The 19,475-nt window shown below is 37.6% G+C and overlaps 1 protein-coding gene across 1 annotated transcript in view; it reads right to left on the bottom strand.

Annotated features, from left to right (window-relative positions):
- POLN (DNA polymerase nu) overlaps window positions 1–19,475 on the bottom strand; it is a 134,176-nt gene that overhangs the window by 25,995 nt on the left and 88,706 nt on the right. Inside the window, exon 23 of the mRNA XM_075752671.1 lies at window positions 9,083–9,150. Coding sequence (XP_075608786.1) covers window positions 9,083–9,150 — 68 coding nt within the window. The remainder of the gene's footprint in view (window positions 1–9,082; window positions 9,151–19,475) is intronic.

Raw genomic sequence — 19,475 nt, 5'->3', positions numbered from 1 at the left:
AATCATTTGGGACCAGATTTGTCATCCTTGGTCATGCCAATTAGTATTTTGCTTGACAAAGATTGCTGTTGCAACACAATATGGTTCTAATAAAAAGCAAAGAGAGATTCAATGGATAAATGGCTTTTAAAAAAGAAGTAACTTTTGGCTAGTGAAAGTGAAATAGAAATACTAGGCAGCCCCGGAACAAAAATTATTGAGCAACCTCCATTGCTCTGACAGGATGGCTGCCTAAATAATCTATGTCTTCACGTGCCTTACAGAATTGAGAAATATCAGGGTATGCAATAGTGGTGGTAACTGCTAGACTGAAAACCACGTGATTACTTAGAAGCTTTCTTTGAAGTTATCCCTTGATGCACATCATGGTTCTTTTGCAGCTGAGGTTAGATGCAAAGGACCAACAAGAATTCTAAGAACTTGTGCATGGTTGCTGCTCTGCCTGCTGCTGAAACTTTTTCTAATGATGGCAGCAAAGAAAAGTAGTATGTACTGTTTTGTGTCCCATCTGTGACACTGAGGCTGGCTTGGTAATAATGATGAGAATAACCAGCTTCTGCCTGAAGAGGAGTGCTCAGACTGTGCTGGCTCGCTCAGACTTGCGTGCTAGTGAGCTGTCACAAGATTTTTCCATGAAGTCCGAATTACGCAGTAACTCTAAAGATCAGTGGCTGAAGTGCCAAGGCTGAGGAAACGGAGACATTTGTTGACACATTTATGAGCAACTCCACCTATATATTAGCTTCGTGTGACATTTGAAGTAGTTTGTGGTCCACTGTAGGACGTAGAATCATTTTTGGAGAGCAGAAACAAGCATGACAACCACAGATTGTGAAAGGGGAAGTGCTGGCCTAAATCCATGTAAAACCTAGTCCAAGTCACCATGACTATTAATAGAGAATTGTTGGACTGCCCCCGTCTTGAGAAGCCCACTCTGAATTTGAACAAGCTGCCAGCTCGGGGAGGTCAGCAATGCAGCAGATGTCGGGCACTCCGAGCAGGTGGTATGCCTTCAGAAGGCTAAGTGGATTGCCAGTCAGTCCCTGGGAAACATTTCTTCCGTCGGTAAGTTCCCTACCAGGCTATGACTGCACACAGCTTTTGTGAGAACATAACATCTGGATTCTGGACTTCTCGTGCAGAATCACTCAGCTCTGTGTGTTCCACTTACGAACAATCTAACACTCAACTCTGAGCAACTTAACATTTTTTGAGTTGTTAGCCAAATGAACAGCAATAGAATATCAGGGCAACAGGAGGAATAGGTCTTTTTGACAAAAAGAGCTCCAATGGACAACGAAACAGGGACCATGAGTCAGCAGCATCGATTCATGGGTTGAAAGATGTGAGCAGTATAATAAAAGGTGCTGTCTGCACATGCACTGAGTTAGACCAGCTTCCCCCCCTAGTTCTCTAGAGCTCTGAATTTGAGCAGTTGTCTCCCATAAGTGTTATCCCCCAAAGGGGATTCACGATGGCAGCAATGATTGCAACACCTTTCTCTGTTGGTTCACACAGTTTTTGCTTTAAGGCATCTGGCAGGATCAGAATTCTGCTGCATCCCTAACTGCTCTTAATTTTAAAAAGCACAGACTAAAGTGGCTGAATACTGATCAATGAACAAGGCTAATGGCTCCTCATTCACTTCAACAATCCACTAAAATCCTCTCCATGACTTTGCTCCATTTTCTTCATTGTTTTTTTTTCTGTGTCAGTTTGGCTCCCAGTTCTCTGTCTCATGTCACACTTATTTCTCCATCTCTTCCCAGAGGTTAGTGGGTGGCATAGTAAAACCATTCATTTAAAGCAATCTGAAGTTGTTTTGCCTGCATTTCAGCCTTTTGAAATCATACCTTTGCAAGTATCCAAAAGATTTGCCTTCATCTACTTTGCAACAGCTTTTGAATGAAATAATAAATATATGATGATAACAGAAATATCAAGAAAAAGCAGCTGGATTACTATTCCTGTTCAGTAGTCTGCTAAGACAGTAAACAGTGGAAAAGGAAGCATTAAACTAAATGACGATATTTGCACAGAAATTAATAGGTAAACTGGCTGAATACATTTAGGCTGGAAATTAAATGTTCTAGATTTTGGAGAGATGAAATTCTGGAACATTCTCCCAGTGGGAGTAACTTTTTTATATGGAAATGATGATTTATAAGAGACCATATGGCATGGTGGTATGTAATCGCAGGAGAGGTCCCCTTTAGTCCTATGTATATAATATCTGATTCTCCCACTTTTCTCTCAAATCTCCTTGAAAACTCCCTTCTTTCTCAAGGCTCAAAATAAACAATCCAGGCATAGATAACTGTATCTTCTTTATCTCATATACATTATAGAGTGTGGTCACTAACAAAAGTGACCACAATGTTTAAACAGATCTGTCTCTACCACTCCTACTTTTTTGTTTCTTTTCTAAGATTCAAATCGGAGGCTTTCAGGGTAATGAGGATTTCTGTTCTGTCAAGAATCTAGTATATCTAGGGCACATAAATTATTAATTTTAAAATGTTCCTTTGCAGCCAGCCATATACTGCAACGGCATCCGTAAAATGCTGTTCTCCCAACCTTTGCAACTTATCTCTCAAACTCCAGAGTCAGCAGTTATGGGATTTGTTGATTATGCTCATCCTGGAATCTTTTCTAAGTGCTAAGTATGTCATGTTAAATTATTATGTATAATAAAAAAATGGTGACAGCAAAGTGAAAAGATCATAGAGGAACTGAAATTTTAACATATATTTTAACATATGTTAGATTTTCTTGATACTGGCCACAATAAATATGCTTATAGAAAGTGCTGTGAATAGGAGCAAAGAAAAGGCACGCATGCCTGCTGTGAAACAAAAGCTTGTTTGTCCTTATCAAACTGAAGACATATTTCAAGCTCATTCACTTATGAAATTATGACTCCAGAAACACGTCAAAGCTGGCCAGACATATGATCTATGGAATAGGGATTTTTGAAAATTGAAAGCTATCTGGAGGCATCTTTAGTTTACGCACCAGTGTTTTTCAAGTTAGAAAAAGGCAGCTCAGAGGACAGAAAATGTCACTACCTTGTGATGACCAGTTCATTCTTTTGTTCTTCTGTTACTTGAGTCTCCTTTTGAACATGTGCACTTTTTTATGCAGCTGCCTCAGTTCCCATTAAGTGGGAAATTGTAGCAGAAAAAAAATGAAATTTCATGGAATTTTTACAAGACAAAAATTTGTATTGGTACTTAAAAAAAATCTAAGATATTGTTCTTTAGGTAGTAATAATCTTAACTGACCTTAATATCACAATAAATAGGCTTAGTTTATTCTGATTTTTTTTTCTTAGACCGGTCCTTTTGGTGTTCTTACATTTAAAGTAAGTATTTCAGCTGAAATATTTTATACCTGGTAAAGTATCAAAAAATTGTTTAAAACTCTCTGTTTTACACGTACCAAATATAAGAATGGATGCAGAAATTAATTTCATTAATTCTATCAATAATATGTGATTATAAATGTTCTAATAAAACTACCTTTAAAAATTGCCCTAATGCACTGTGATATTGAACAGTCCAACACAAAGTACTGCAATACACGTATTTCTAAAAAAGTATGTTATTTGAAGTAGCAAGTGTCTCTTATTTAGTTATGCTTCTCACTAATGGATGCAATTAAGCAAGCATAGTGACAAGGAACAATCTGCAGTAGTCACCAGCGGCAAAGTTCGCCTTTCAAATTCACCAGGTATATACGGAGTGCACATCAGAAGCCAGATCTCACAGTTGTAATTATGGGTATCTCTGTACTGTAAAAAAGAAATTATTCTGTATTTCTTCACCCCAAATGGTATTCTCTCTTTTAGCAGTAATGTATTTAGAATAATCCAAGGGCAAAGAGGCATTTCAAACAGATTATGGAGAGGTAGTCTCTGAAATAGTCTCCGCAACATGAAAAATTGGGTTCTGCAATTCCTGAATACTCTTCCAGAGTCCCTAGACAGACTCTCAGTTTGATTTGGGGACGGTCTGTCTACCTGATTACACAGACTTCAGAACTCAGAGATGCTGAGCCCTCTCCAATCCAAGGACCCAGTTTTTGGCATTCCCAAAATATCATCTGCCTTTCTGTTTCCTGGGCTGCTGGAGAGCTCAGGATGTGAGGAAGCTAGCTAGAAACCAGGCAGATTATTGACGGTAAAGCCGCCAGTCTTCTGCCAAAACCAAACCAATTTCTGCCAAATGTTTTGATTTGATCTTTCCAGGCACTCTCTAATAGAAAATGAGGATTTTTAAAAAGCTCTTTTGCTGTCTTGTTCTTGCGCTAAGCAGAGAATTGAGGCAAATAATACGTCATAAATTTGTTGAAAACTGCACAAGTCACAGTAGTACGTGCTTTATTGTATTTCAAAGTATGTCAAAGCTTGGACACTCAAAGCCTTATTATAAAGAAATCATGTTTTGCCTTGTCCATTCAGAGTGTATGCATACTATAAAACTGTGGGTGATGGACTCTGTTTGAGGAAGGTATTCTTCCAAAATACAGATAACACCTAACAAGTTACATGTGGTATTTCGTGCAAAAGTAAATATCAGGAAAAAAGCACACCTTATTGAATGTCCCTTGTTTATCATATTCAAAAGTTTCAAAATAATCTGTTGGGCATAGATTATTAGGTGCATTATATATTGGATTTCTGGATACTGAAAAGTACTGAAAATTCTTATTTTGGCCTTTGAAGTCATAGGCAGGAATAGAGAAAGCACCAGCATTATGATCGCCTCTTGGCAATCCTCAGCTTCCACTCAGGAGAGTCTTAGAAACAAATAGACATTTTAATGTTGTAAAACATCACAGAATAGATACTTTCATAAGGGAAATGCTGCTGAGAAGGCTTATGTGTTGTGCTATGATCTAATTGAAATAATACTATTTACCTTTATGTTCTTCATCTATAAATCTTAAGAGTATTTTAAGATTTCATATCCATTCTGCAAATAAGAAAACTGAGACACATATATTTGTTGTTGATTTCCTGAATAAGTAGATCAGAAACATGACTGGAATCAGAATGCAAACACACTGAATAGTAGGCCAGTGCTTCTTGGATCGCCCTAAACACAGGATACTAACGCAACACTGAGCTGTAGTCCATTAAAGCCCTCAAACACTACTCTTTAGCTTTAAGTCCATGGCTTTCTCTTTACCGAACTTTGTGACTGTACAACTGAGATTTCTCTCTGGATCATTAAGCTGCAGGCTGGAAACTGCAAGTCAGCAGATTCTGTAATTTAAAGTTTCTGAATGGACAAAAGCTCATTAGATATGTGAAGACAAAGCTGACAGCTAAAGAATATCGGCAAATAAAAGTAAGAAGAGTAAGGACTTAAAAAAAAAGGAGAAAGAACTTTGAGTAAAGGAATGAAAACCCTATTTGGACTTTCAAAGCACTAAAGTGAATTAGGAGCACACATCCTACTGACACTCCTTCTTTGGTTTAAAACCCGCATACTTAATTTGTTACCTCAGTTAGCAGCTCCTGAAATAATTGGAAAAGATGAGGAGAAAAGAATCTCCCGATTTAGTTTCATCTGAAAGGAATCTAGGTCAACCACTCTCAGACTGCTGTGACGTGAACCAAAACTAAACTGTTCACACCATGGACTGTGGACAATAGGGAGACCTGCTTCATCATCATACTTCTGACTGGAAGTTACATGCCAGTGCAGACGCACCCTTTCTCTGCCTATTCAGATCAAGCAAAATCCTCATTAATGACACTGAACAAAGAGCCAGCTTCAGTCACTTTTAACACAACTTGGATTAGTCGTTTTACCAGTAGCAGAACTAATCACAGAACACAGAATGGATGAGGTTGGAAGGGACCTCTGGAGGTCACCTGGTCCAACCCTGCTGCTTCACAGGGCTATCTAGAACCAGTTGCCCAGAACTGTGTCTGGATGGCTTTTGAGTATCTCTAAGGACAGAGATTCCACAACTTCTCTGGGCAACCTGTGCCAGTGCTTGGTCACCCTCACACTGAAAAGGTATTTCCTGATGCTCAGAGGGACCCTCCCGTGTTTCATTTTGTGCCTGTTGTCTCTGGTTCTGTCACTGGGCACCACTGGAAAGAGCCTGGTTCCATCCTCTTTCCACGCTCCCCTCAGGTATGTATATACTTTAGTAAGATCCCCCTGAGCCTTCTCTTCTCCAGGCTGAATAGCCCCAGGCCTCTCAGCCTTTCTTCATAGGAGAGATGCTCCAGTCCCTTCATCACCTTTGTGGCCCTTCGTTGGACTTTGTCTAATCTGTCCACTTCTATCTTGTACTGGGGAGCCTAGAACTGGATGCAGTACTGCAGGTGGAGCCTCAACAGCAATGAATAAAGGGGAAGGAAATGAATGAATGAAGAAATGAAGAAGGAAATCATAGAAAGGTTTGGGCTGCAAGCGACCTTCAAGACCATCTAGTTCCAACCCCCCTGCCATGGGCAGGGACACCCTCCACTAGACCACGTTGCCCAAAGCCCCATCCAACCTGATCTTAAACACTTCCAGGGATGGGACATCCACAACCTCTCTGGGCAACTTGTTCCAGTGCCTCACCACCCTCACAGGGAAGAATTTCTTCCTAATATCTAATCTAAATCTCCCCTTCTTCAGCTTAAGGCCATTCCCCCTTGTCCTATCCCTACGTGCCCTTGTAAACAGTCCCTCTCCATCTTTCCTGTAGGCCCTATTAGGTACTGGAGGCCAGACTGCTATAAGGTCTCCCTGGAGCCTTCTCTTCTCCAGGCTGAACCACCCCAACTCTCTCAGCCTGTCCTCACAGGAGAGGTGCTCCAGCCCTCTGATCATCTTTGTGGCCTCCTCTGGACCCTCTCCAACAGTTCCATATCCCTCTTGTACTGGAGACCTCAGAGCTGGGTCCAATACTCCAGGTGGGGTCTCATGAGAGTGGAGTAGAGGGGCAGAATCACCCCCCTCGACCTGCTGGTCACGCTGCTTTTGGTGAAGCCAGGACACAGGTGGCTTTCTGGGCTGCAAGGACACATCGACAGTTCATGTTGAGCTTCTTGTCCACCAACACCCCAAGTCCTTCTCCTCTGGGCTGCTCTCAATCCATTCTCCGCCCAGGCTATAAATCTGTCTTTGAAATGAGTGTCTTAGGTTGGTCTTTAGTGTTAAGGAAAAGATATTTTATCACTGTTCTGTTCTGAGGTAAGTGAGTATATCTGAAAGTTATACATAATGGAGAACTTTCTTTTTTTTCTTTGCCTCTTAGGGCAAAGTAGAGACAAACCTAAAAAAATCAATCTTCAATAAGTAGAATGAAACAAACTTCCATCTTGAACATTCAAGCTTGGCAGTCTCTGTTAAGTGTAATGACAATTTCCAAGGTAACTCAGACCTCTAGACTGCCCAGGTCCATTTCCTAAAGGTCATCTTAGGATCTTCAATTACATGGTGATAGCTTTGAAGCAGAACAAGGAATTTACAGGTATGTTTGTTCTGCACACTGCAGCTAGACATGGAGATATGTAAACTAGTTACACTGTGGTGTGCAGAGTAGACACATCTTGAGCATTTGAACTGGACTCTTCAGAAAAAAGAAGTTTTCAGAAAAAAAAAGTGTTTCAGAAAAAAGCCTCTAGTCATCATGTTTCTACAGTGGGATAATTTATTACTATTATTAACACAATGGCTAGAGGTTTTTTCTGTTATACTGGAAAAGTATTGATCTTCCTGAATTTACTGCAAATCCATGCTAGTAATGGAGATCAGAATTTGACCTGATGAGGGCAGAATCAGTGACTTTCTATACATATAAGCTACAATGAATAATTTTATCTTTTGGGTATAATATTAGCTCTATACTTAATGCAAATTGATGTAAAACAAGATAATAAAAATCCTTCTACGCTAACAGATCTCATTCAATATATTACACTTTCTAACTCTGAAACCGTGGCACTTTTAGACATTGGCCTTTTCTGAGGAGATACTGCAATCTCTGATAAATTGCATGGTGTTTTTTAAATTTAAACCAGATTTGAACTCCTGTTTTTAGAGGTCAAATGTTAATATCATAACCTAATTCATTACAATACCCCTAACACATTGAACTTAAATATTTCCCAGGTTCTTTGTTTTGATTAGATGGAGGTTTAATGTTCTCATTATGAACTAATACTCACAAGAGGGATCAGTGATGAAATGAGACTAATAAGGCAAATTGTACTGTTTAAATGAACACAACACAGGAAGGTGAAATTAATTTTTTCTTAGCTGCCTAGGTTATAATGGAAGATATTTCTTGTATTGGTTCATTTTAAATATTTGTGACATTATGCTAATTGTTTTAGCCAAAGGTATTGTTGAGCTTCAAGCTAGATCAAAGTTTGTGAATAAACATTTGGTGCCTACAGGAATAAATCCACTACTCACTGAAGAAGAGACCCAACAGCCTCCTATGTGACCTTGTTCACTAGCTAAATTTGTACCAGATGCTGAGACAAATTCTGGCTTAGGAAATAATGTCTGGAAGTAAGCCAGATGAGAGAATAAAAATGTAGGCAGGAATTTTTACTAACCCTTAACCTTGAAAGTTCCATCATAAAGTTCTCTTAATACAAAAAAAGCAGTAAACTAACTTTGAAATTACAGTACATTATATTCTTACATTAAAAATTTCATACTTCTTTATGTAACAGGTCCCAATCATAAGTATTTAGGAAGTTACTTTCCAAGCCATTCCTTTTAAACTGTTTTTTCCTTCTAAATCCCTTTGAAACCTTGGAGAAACTATTACTACTTAGCTTTACAGGATTCACACTTTGGATGAGGGAATCTTGATAAGAAAACTCAGTACAAATAAGCATGTTGATGAACTCCAGATGGGGAGTATATCATGTTTTATCTACATAAGAGCCAGTCGTGGAAAACATTCAGAAAAAATCTGCTTAGTATACATTTTCATAATCATGAGAATCAATGTGCTGCTTCTTGTTACATTAATTCTTTATCCTCTAAGAAATCACAGGTTATAAGGAGAAAAAAGAGTGTGGGGGAGAAAGAGCAGGAGAGATTGTATTTACCTGAAAATTCCTGGATTTGAGAATCTTCTACTTCAAACAACAACTCATCATGAATCTGGGCAATTAACCTGAAAAAATTCAGAGACTTTAGATAACATATGCAAGAAATTTCTAACAGTGCTTTCCATTCATATCATCAACTAATTGTCACATGCACAATGAATACGTTAAAGTGAAAATAAACATCCTAAGAAAATGAATAAAATCATTAATGGAGTTAAATGGATTGCCACTCCACATATTCTGAAAATACAAAGGCCACGGTCATAAGCCCAAACTGTGCTTCCTAGTTTAGAAATCTCATTCAGGGATTTGATGATGTGACAAGGTATTACTTAAACCCAACACTATTTGCAGAAAATTGCAAAAAAATTATAGAGACAGGCTATTTTTGTTACTACAGCTTGTTTTTTTTTCAAGTTGAGCTGGAATAAATGTGGTTGTACTAATGCAAATTAGGTCAATAGTATGAGTACTTGGCTCACTGGTATACCTATATTAACTCCTAGCTGGCCAGTGACTTAAGTCCTTTCCAGGAAAAAATCTTTTCACTTAAGTGCGGAGTAGGTGTCCTCATGCTGACAAATAAGTGGATTGAAGGATGAAAATGTAGGCATAGATACACAACCTGATGTGCTACCTCTGCTATCAGGACCATTGCCTTCATAAGGACAGAGTGTGCAGCTGAAAGCAGTAACATCTGGAAAGCCATGCACCTACACGTACCTAAGCTCTTCAGCTAGAGCTGGTGTGTAATGAATTTATACTGCTGCTTTGTTTTTCTCTTTGTCTGTATTAGTTCTGTATCAATAGGTGTCTTGCATGTGAACTGTGACTTAATTGTTCAGTGCTTACAGGAATAGCACCCGAAATTGTTGGTTTGGGTGCAAAAGTACTTTTGCAATGGAAATAATAAATGTATTTTATTGAATTAAGTCCGTGGCAGAATAGATATAATCTAGCACATAAAATCCCTGAGTGTAGTTCTCACCTGGAAAGGAAAAATACTGCATCTCTGACAAGACTGCAGTCCTACTAGGTTTATTTTATTACTTCTTTAATTATTGTAGCTGGGAGTCTAAGTCATGAAAGTGTACTACCTATTTCCAAATTGCTTTGCAATTTATATATAACATTTAAATTAAATGCCCATTGTAGACTTTTCTTAATACCTAGCAGTTATTCAAGTAAATAATTCTTTACCAATGGCTGAAACATCAATATGGTTACTACTTATAACTTTTCACAGCTTTCAGGAAAATATCCTAAGATAGTTTCACACTGCCTTAAATTACAATGTGACATTGACTAACAGTGTGGTGAGCTCTAATAATAGATCTTAAATTATTAGTCACTTGCAACACAGTCAGAAGCAGAGTGAAATAGATTAACATATTTCTAATAGGAAATTGGGACACAGAATACAAAAAGAAATAGATGAAAAGACCAGGATCATCTGTAGAAAGAGAATACAGTTACACGAAAAGTTACATTTTCCAATGCAAGTAAATTAATTAAAGCAAGAGATTCCTCATACTCATTGAAATAATATAAATCAGAAAGAACATTAAATATGAATATACTGTGAATCAATGGAGTAAATGAAAATAATTGCACTGATTAAACCAGTGCAATAAAAATGTAATAGACTGGTTATTATTTGTACCAGAGTACATGCCTGCAGTCAGGATTAGAGCACCATATATTCTGCATATTTGGTAAGGAAAAGTCCTTTATTAGAAGAACTTACAATATACATTAAAAATTTTAGCATAAATTTATCAGGATTTATGAATGGAAGAAAAAGAATTGGATTTTCAAACCCACTCAGCATTGAATCAACCCATCACCTCATCTCCACACTAAAAGTAAAACTGAATTCATGAGGAGCAGGGTTGGACTGGAGATCAGTACTACCTTATGTGAGTCAGAAAACCTGTGGAAACAATGTGAACTGAACTCAAAATTTCTGTCTGGACAGCACAGTACACCTGACACAACTCTACATGCTCCAGCTCATCTACTGAAAGCAGCACAGCTATTTTAGCTCAGTTCTCCACCTGGGCTAAAGGACCTTCATTTCTCAACGTTTATCATCCTGAATAGCAGGGCCTTTCTGCTCAGTTATACTGCCTCAGTTAACTGAGGAACTGCATGGAGTTGCATTTTCCAATGAAAGATATTACATAAGTTTTAATTAATGCTAAACATGATTTCCTAGCTTCATGCCAAGAACTGGAATAGTATACACTGTTTCCTCCTTAATTTTCATCAAATAAGTTAGATTTTTATTTTTTTTATGATCTCTTATCTCTTTTTCTTATCCATCTCACATCAACTTAATGAGTTCTACTCTTGCAGGTTTATAGTACAAATCCACCTATATTTTTTCAGAATTGTTGGAGTAATAACATTCTGTTATTACATGCTGTTCCAAAGAAGGGAGCATTCAATTTGACATCAATGCAGATGAATGAAAAAATCAAAGCAATTTATACATTCAAAATTCATAGCTTTCACCACTCCACTGCGTGCACACACCTACCCGTTGCACACCTTGCGTGAAACAAGTTTGAAAAAAATCCTATACTTTTGCTTAATAGCGTAATTGAATCATCTTCACTTTGAAGGACTATTGACATAGCAAGCTCCTCTCATTATCTCTCGCTAAAAGGTATGGTAAATTAGATTAGAGACTGCAAACCAGGCAGAAACTAGTGTTTTCATTGTTCTACAGATGATAAGAATGACTTTGATTTACAAGCTAATATTTATTAACTATTTTCTTGATTGCCTGCAGATTAGGCATCATTTCTGATTAGCACATACATGATTTCTTTTATTGAGAAAAACAACCTGTGTCTGAGTATGACTGTGGCGTGGAATGGAGATACTGCTACAACCTGCACCTTCAAATGCAGAAGCATTTCTGTGATTGCCAGCCTGAACATGGCTTTTGACATCAGGTTAGTGTGCCCAGCACACAGTACCCTTCTGAAACTATTATGCTGCACTACAGAATTTTAAAAAGAAAATATTTTTTATTCTTTTCAACACTACTTTCCCAGTTTCTTGTGAAACAACACAGAGACTAAACTTCTCAGGCCTTCAGTGGATCCACCCAGTTATCATTACTATATCATAATCATAATATTGACTTAATCATAATATTGACTTAATATATGCCAAAACAAATTAAACTATCATCAAGAGATTTTTTCCCATAGCGTTCTATTTATGAGGCCATATTATCTCTTTATAATTATTTTTTTCCCTAGTACCAGGCCAGTTTGTCTAATATAAGAACAAATGAGGATTTTGTTTGTTACTCTAAAGTGATATATTCCAGATCTGCACCTCTCTGTTCTAAAGTACAGAATTACAAGTTTTTCCATGACTACTTCAAATGCGTTGCCTAGAAATAAGTACACTATTGAACTGACTTCAACAAAACACCTATCACCTTATTGGCGAGCAGTTGTATTTCTTTACCATTAAAGGAAACAATATTTTGTCTAAACCACGAAGGAGTGTGCTGTGGCATGACATGCTGCAGACTCTATTGTAGGAATATCCCATGGAAGAGGCAGTGTAGGATAGGGGAAAAAAATACAAGATCATCATAGTAGTCTTTCTTGGACTATGTGCAGTGTTTCAGGCCATTACAGTGTGCCAAGAGATGCTCAAACGAATTAAATTCATGCTCCTTCTACAGTCAGGGGCCAAGGTAGGCTCTGACTTAGGTGTTCTCAATTAACATCTGGAAAACCTCAAATCTATGCACCGACTTTGCGGGGGTACCACCTCCTAATACAGCCACCTATGTTGGATACCTGAAGTTAGAGAGAACAGCCCTCTGTACTTTTTTGTGGTACATTTTTCCAAAGCATAATACGGTTTAGTTTTCCAGATGAGTCTGCATGAAGATAATACAAAACGTAAACCACCGATGAATTCCTACGGACTAACTGCAGGTTAATTTACTCCATCATTTGGAAGCAGGCAATTTGGACTCACCCCATGCCAGCTCCAGACCACTCAAAGCTCACCTCAATCTCAATCGCTGTCTCTATTCCCTTCCCTCACCGTAGCCCCTGACACTCCCATGGGAGGTCTACCTAAGCGCAGGCAGCACGAAGGATGGGAATGAGAGAGGCCAAGCCACAGGTGTAAGGCGCTGAGGATATTGCTTAAAGCATATCTGAGACGAGCTCACATATTACATTGAGCTGGCTGGTTTAAGAGTTTGAACAGAACATAAATTGAAATCAAATTTAAAATTGGGTAAGTGGGAAAGCTTTAAATAAAAGAGGGTCCAATTGTCATGCATAATACATTGGACTTGATGATCTCAAAAATCTTTTCCAACTTAAATGATTCTATGATTTTACAAGGAATTAAGGGCACTTTATTCTAAGAACCAGGCTGAGAGCCCAGACCAAAATAGTTTAAGATGCTTCCTGTTGGTTAGCTCTGCATCTTCAGAATAAAAATGGTGTGCCGCCATCGGGTTGTCTGATACTGAGCTAGAGTACTCAAGTGCAAAATTTTCATGAAAAAATACACATTTCATTTCTAATTTGAAGACATGCTGAGAATTAAATCGAAACTGAACAAGAGATTTCCTAAAGCCAAAGGATTCTCTTTGGAAAAGGAGCAAAAAAGATGAGTTATTTGAAAACCATCATAGCTTATTTGTTTGAGTAAAAATTCTAGTTAAACTTTAAAATAATCCTATAATGCATTACTTAAGACAATGCTAATACTTAAGTTTTTATATAAGTACAATAAAAATAGCTACTAAAAGCACAATACTTTAAAAAGGGTATTAATGATCACTTGGTAGCACAATAAACATTTAGAAATACTTTTTAAAAATCAGTCATTTTCTATTCACACATGGTTTTCTTCTTATTTAAAAAGTACTATGTCCCTGATCATTGAAATTAATACCATTTTCTGATACAACAGCATCAGATTTTATATCCCAAATGTTAATATCCTTGTCTGTCTTTTTATGTTATGCCAGAATGGTTGCTCATGTAACAAACACTTCTATGGATTTCAAGAAAATTTAGAAATTATGACATACAGTGATTTTGGGGAAAGACTTCTAAATTTTCTGTTTCAGAACTTAGACTCATCCCCACAATCAGAGCAAGATGAGAATCTGCAGACAGACAGGCTATCCTGCTACAAATCTTACACCTTCCTCCCGAAGCATCTGCTACTGGCCACGCTCAGTGATAGTGGACCAGATGGGTGTTGGATCCAATTCTTCTTTAGAAATCTCTGTGTTCTCCACACTAAAACTGCATTAATTTTCCCTGATACTACAAATACTACCTATTCTTTAATTGCTGCACAGTTTCCCCACAAAAGTACAGAGATTCCTGGGAAAAAATGCCTGCTAAGTTGTCATGTAACTGATGAACAAGGTTATGATAATTTTGCAACATTTTGTAGATTTTTTGAGTTTCTTTTGAAGCTGCATTTATAAGGATTTCTAAAGTGGTAGTTTAAAAGCGATAGCTTAAGATATATCATGCCTGCATAGATGTTACCTGCATCTACCTCTTTCAATGCTTCCATAATAAAAAGCAACAAGATATTTTAACATTTTAACTACAAAAATTCAGCTAACTTCTGAAATTTGTTTTCTTAGCAGCTACATAATGAAGAGCAGGAAGCTGAACAGATGGTTAATTAAAGAGAATAGAATTTTCACGTGTACCCAAAGTGTTTTAAAACACACCAATCTAAAAGGTGACCTACAAAAGGTTTTTATAAACGAAAATTATTTATTTGTGTTCAATGACCCAATAAAGAAACATTGAAAAACCTGCTACATCATGAATGTCCTTTTTGGCTGTGATATTTAAGCATATTAAATATATTTAGCTCTTTCTAGAAAGAATAAATCATTCTGACTTGTTCTGGCTCACTATGCATAAAGTGTTCAGGTAACAGTTCACCATCTTGTGGATACATGCAAAACACTCCTTTGAATGCTCGAGGAAAGCAATGATTTTTTGCTGTTATAGCACACCTAGAAATGTAAGGTTATTTGGTCACTTTGGGAAGCAAGAGCTACATACTGGGCTGGGACAGCAGCTATGGAGAGCTCACAGTCCTTTCTGACACAGCAATATGATCTCAGATGTTCCCTTCTGCTACTGAAACAAAAGCATGTCTGTGAAAAAAAAATAATCTTATTCTCCTCAAGCAGAATCCAAAGCTTTTATCTTTTCCTTGTGATTCTATTTCTCCAGCATTAGGGTAAGGATAGAAGTTGACAATCTTGCTAGAGTTAATCCTTTAGAGCAGATCTGCAACCATATACTGGGAAATGTGGGCAGAGTACCAGAGCAATAAGCATTTGTTTGAAAATCCTGGATAACTGCTACAAAAGAAACATGAGTAAAAAGAAGTCTGTAATTCCTGAAGAAACAGATAAAGGGACATAAGATTTATGCCCAGAATTATAGAAAATCACCACGTGTAGCAACAGCACTAAGCAGTTTGCTGAATGTATTTGGTTGAAGCTATGATGTAATCAAGCAGTTGGTTTTATTAGTACGTCCTTTTGTAAAAATCTGAGAAACTATAACCAATCAATAAAGTACTAATGCTTGAATCCCTACACACCTTATAAAAATGCCTCTGGGTTCTTGTGGGTAACTAAAATTGAAGCCACTTCCAACAAATGAATCATTTGTGATTTATCATGTGATTTGTATCTGAAAAAATCCAGGTGGCATAACACAATGCTTGTTCCTGGGACGATTAGGGTTGTTTCTTACTAATGTAGCTATCTGTGTAGAAGCAAGCTGCATTCACAGTTCACCAACTCAGAAAATCATTAGGTTGGTTAAAGTGTTTGTTCCTTGAGGAATACATAGAAAACCTCCAACATCCACTGCTACTGAAATGCAGCTGGAACCAAGAAAATAAGATCGTGCCTTTTCCTTTTATTTACTAGTAGCTCCTCCTTTTTGGATCTTTCATTTATATCTGGCCTGTTGCTGAACCTGTGTCTTTAATTCGGCTCCGGACATGCCGAGAAGTAAAGCTGTGTGTTTGTGGCACAGGTCCAGTGCTGGAGGAACAATAAATTGGTGAGAAAGCAGAATTGCTGGATTCACACCAAATTACTCAATGGTTCTGCAGACTTGTTAAATTTAACTTGCATGTTGTTGGGATATTATCATCTTCAATGACTTTCTGAGAAGTCTGTGTAGCACCAGGTAGACTTTGGGTAACATCAGTGTATCTTCAGCTTACAAAGTGATAATTTTTACAAAAATTGCTATAGGCAGCAATTCTTCCACAATCTCTCAGTATCCTATCCTTCTTTCTTACCAAGTTTCCATGCATCTGCCACTGCAATGATGTTTTAAACACTGAAAATAACTACAATTGTCCATCTGAATTCACCAAGCACCTTCCCACTCTCATTAATTCCATAAATCTTTCTTTCAGCTGATACTGTACACCTTGATCTCATTTCAGAAGTTACTTTGCTATCATCTGCCTGCAGGAAACATTGTGTGGAGGTTTTGTGAATTGTATCAGACAGGTAAAAACTGGCACTTGAATAATTTATGTCAGCAGCACATTTTCAGTAAGCAACTTGGCCAGCAGCAGCAGAACAGCATCTTAACAAAGATCTAGGTAATATGGAAGAAATCTGAAGAAAGCATTTTGATTACTCATCAGTGCCACACAAAATTCAGAGATATTAACACTGATGCCAGTAGCTAACCCATACTAATTATTACTTCCTTATCATGTCTTGCACTTAATGCTACTTTTCCCCACTTCTGTAAAATTATTTCCAAGTAACTGATTGAATTTTTATTATCATCAGTATAAGTTGCTAAGCTGGCATTTGAATTAAAAGATGAAGAAACACAAAGAGAAAAATGAGACTGCTATTTGACAAAGCAGACATTGATTAGTCACAGTGAAACACACTGTTTCGTCAAGAGGGTCTCACTGATGAACCATCATGAAAATGTAACTTGATTACTTTTCCTTGACTTCCAAATGCAATATCATATGTGCAAACAATAACTGAAAATCTACTGACTACTAGTCATATAAAAATGAAGCTTCATACTGTTGGGTCAGAGCTTGCTCACAGCTGAACAGCTTAGTGTATGCAAAATGAATGCAGTGCTGTCAGTGCAGAAGACTGCAAACATACCTGCAAACGAACACTAAAAACTGTAAGACTATTTAGCTTTTTTTTTTTTACTATTCCTAAGGTAAGGAATACAAAATGTTGAGTGTTACCCCCTGCTTGACTATGCCTTATAGGATACTGTCTCCCAGTGTAAAGGTGGGGTTCGTAATCACTTCTAAAGCATATATAAAAGATATTTCTCTTTGATATGCTGTTCAAAGTGAAAACCCTGTTTCCAAAATTAGAAGTTCTAATAGGGAAAAAAAAATACTTACAAGGGAGTGAAGATAGGAGAAAAGATATTAGTGTGCTATCTTTGGAATGAATATGATCTGATGTGATGATAATAGGAGACTGATTATATTTCTCATTTTGGAAGAGCTACTGTGCATTCCTACTGTTACAACAACAGCACCAATTATGTATACACTTCCTTTTAACAATATTTTTCAAAGCGCTTTACAAAGGATGTTAGGATCATTATCCTGACTTGACTGATAAGAAAATCAAGAAACAGACCACTGAAAAAATAACTAACTGCATGTCACCCAGCAGACAAGTGGAAACACAAATTTTCAAGTTTCAGTCCTATACTCTTTTGGCAAGACAACAACGATGCTTTCAAGTGCCTAAGCCACCATCCAACCAGGTGAGTGTTCACAGAATTTATAAAGGCATTGATTGTGCTTTTCTGACAAGCCCGGTTTCTAAGTACCTACTAAATATTACAGCAAGGAGCACGAGTGACTATTAAAAGGCTTTCCTTTAGCAAAGCCATCCAGTTGTTAATGGCTGGCAAAAGTTCAAAATTCCAGTTTAAAACAGTCTGCTTCTTTTAGATGCCCTTGCAGTCATGGTCCTTCCCAGCTGTGATATTTATGATAGAAGTAAGGAGGCTAGGTACTTATACTTCTCTGAGGTCTGGTGTAGCCATTCCTCTATGCTTTCACAACACAAGGAAATTCAACAATACTTCACCACATCTGTTACCTCCTTAGACATTTGGTGACACTAGTTCTTTAAAAGAAATAGTTTTGAGAAAGGACAACTCAAGTAAAATTTTATGCTGAGAGAAGAAAACATTCACAAGCTTTATCAGACCTGGCATTAGTCACAAAAACCTTTGGCTTTCTCAGAATTACAACAAAGAGCTAGTTATTGAACCTAAAGATCTATGTCTAGGTAGGAACCGAAGAAGGGATTATGCTCTTTGCCCTCTCACCACCTCCACTTGCCCCCTCCAGTGAAGACTGTTGGCTGCTCTGTCCCAGAAAGCAGCTGCTCTATTGCTGATCTAACTCAAAAGTTACACCTGCTAAAGAAATATTCAACCAGGCCACAGCTGACGGATTCTGGCCTCTTCATACAACTCAGGCCGCAGAAAGAATTATAATCAGTGCAGAGAATCTGCCCCAAATGTACAATGCAACACATTACAGCACATCATCCAACCTTTGGTACATAAATGTATCATTGTCTGGCTGCACACAGTATCTCCCCAAAGAACCATTTCCCATTTGAGATTTGTAGTAGAGGGCCACTTATTTCTCCTTTTTTGGTAATAGTTCAATGCTATTTTGCTCAAAAAGTTGCAAGAACGCTTATGAATGTTACTCAGAACAAGTTTTATTTTTGAGATGGGAGTGACTCTACCTTTGAATTTAACACATACAATTTATATTTGTAATTATAAATTACATTTTTTAAACATTGATTAAATAAGACAACACTGCTGTGTGTAAATGATACAGACACAGAGACACACACAGAGTATTTATAGCGTTAGATATTACATATAATTGCAAAGTCTATTTGGAAGGCCAAATCCTATCACTTTGTACTGACCTAAACTCCAACTGAAGTCCTTAATACAAGATTGCTACAGCTAAGATTTTATGATTTCCCTGTCTGGATGACAACAGAAATGCTGGTGTTCTGCACTACCCACTATCTCTGTCTTTATCTGAACTTCTGCAAAAATTCCTGTTCTACTTGATTGTTTACTACAGCAATGCAAAAGATGAGAATCCATGTTTGGGGTTTTTCTGCATGTTAGCCTTCAGACTATCTTTCTATTGCAGCAAATACTAACGTTCACTGACTCTCTGCACCATCCCCTCCACCCTTTATTACAGGAAAAGTAGACTTCATTATTTCTGCCAGTGGCATAAAAATCTTGAGGACACTCTGTGATCTCCTACCCAA

The sequence above is a fragment of the Balearica regulorum genome, chromosome 4, assembly GCF_011004875.1.
Source record: "Balearica regulorum gibbericeps isolate bBalReg1 chromosome 4, bBalReg1.pri, whole genome shotgun sequence".
In the NCBI taxonomy this organism is placed as follows: Eukaryota; Metazoa; Chordata; class Aves; order Gruiformes; family Gruidae; genus Balearica; species Balearica regulorum.
The sequence above is the reverse complement of the archived record's forward strand: the minus strand, read 5'-3'. Positions and strand labels throughout refer to the sequence as shown.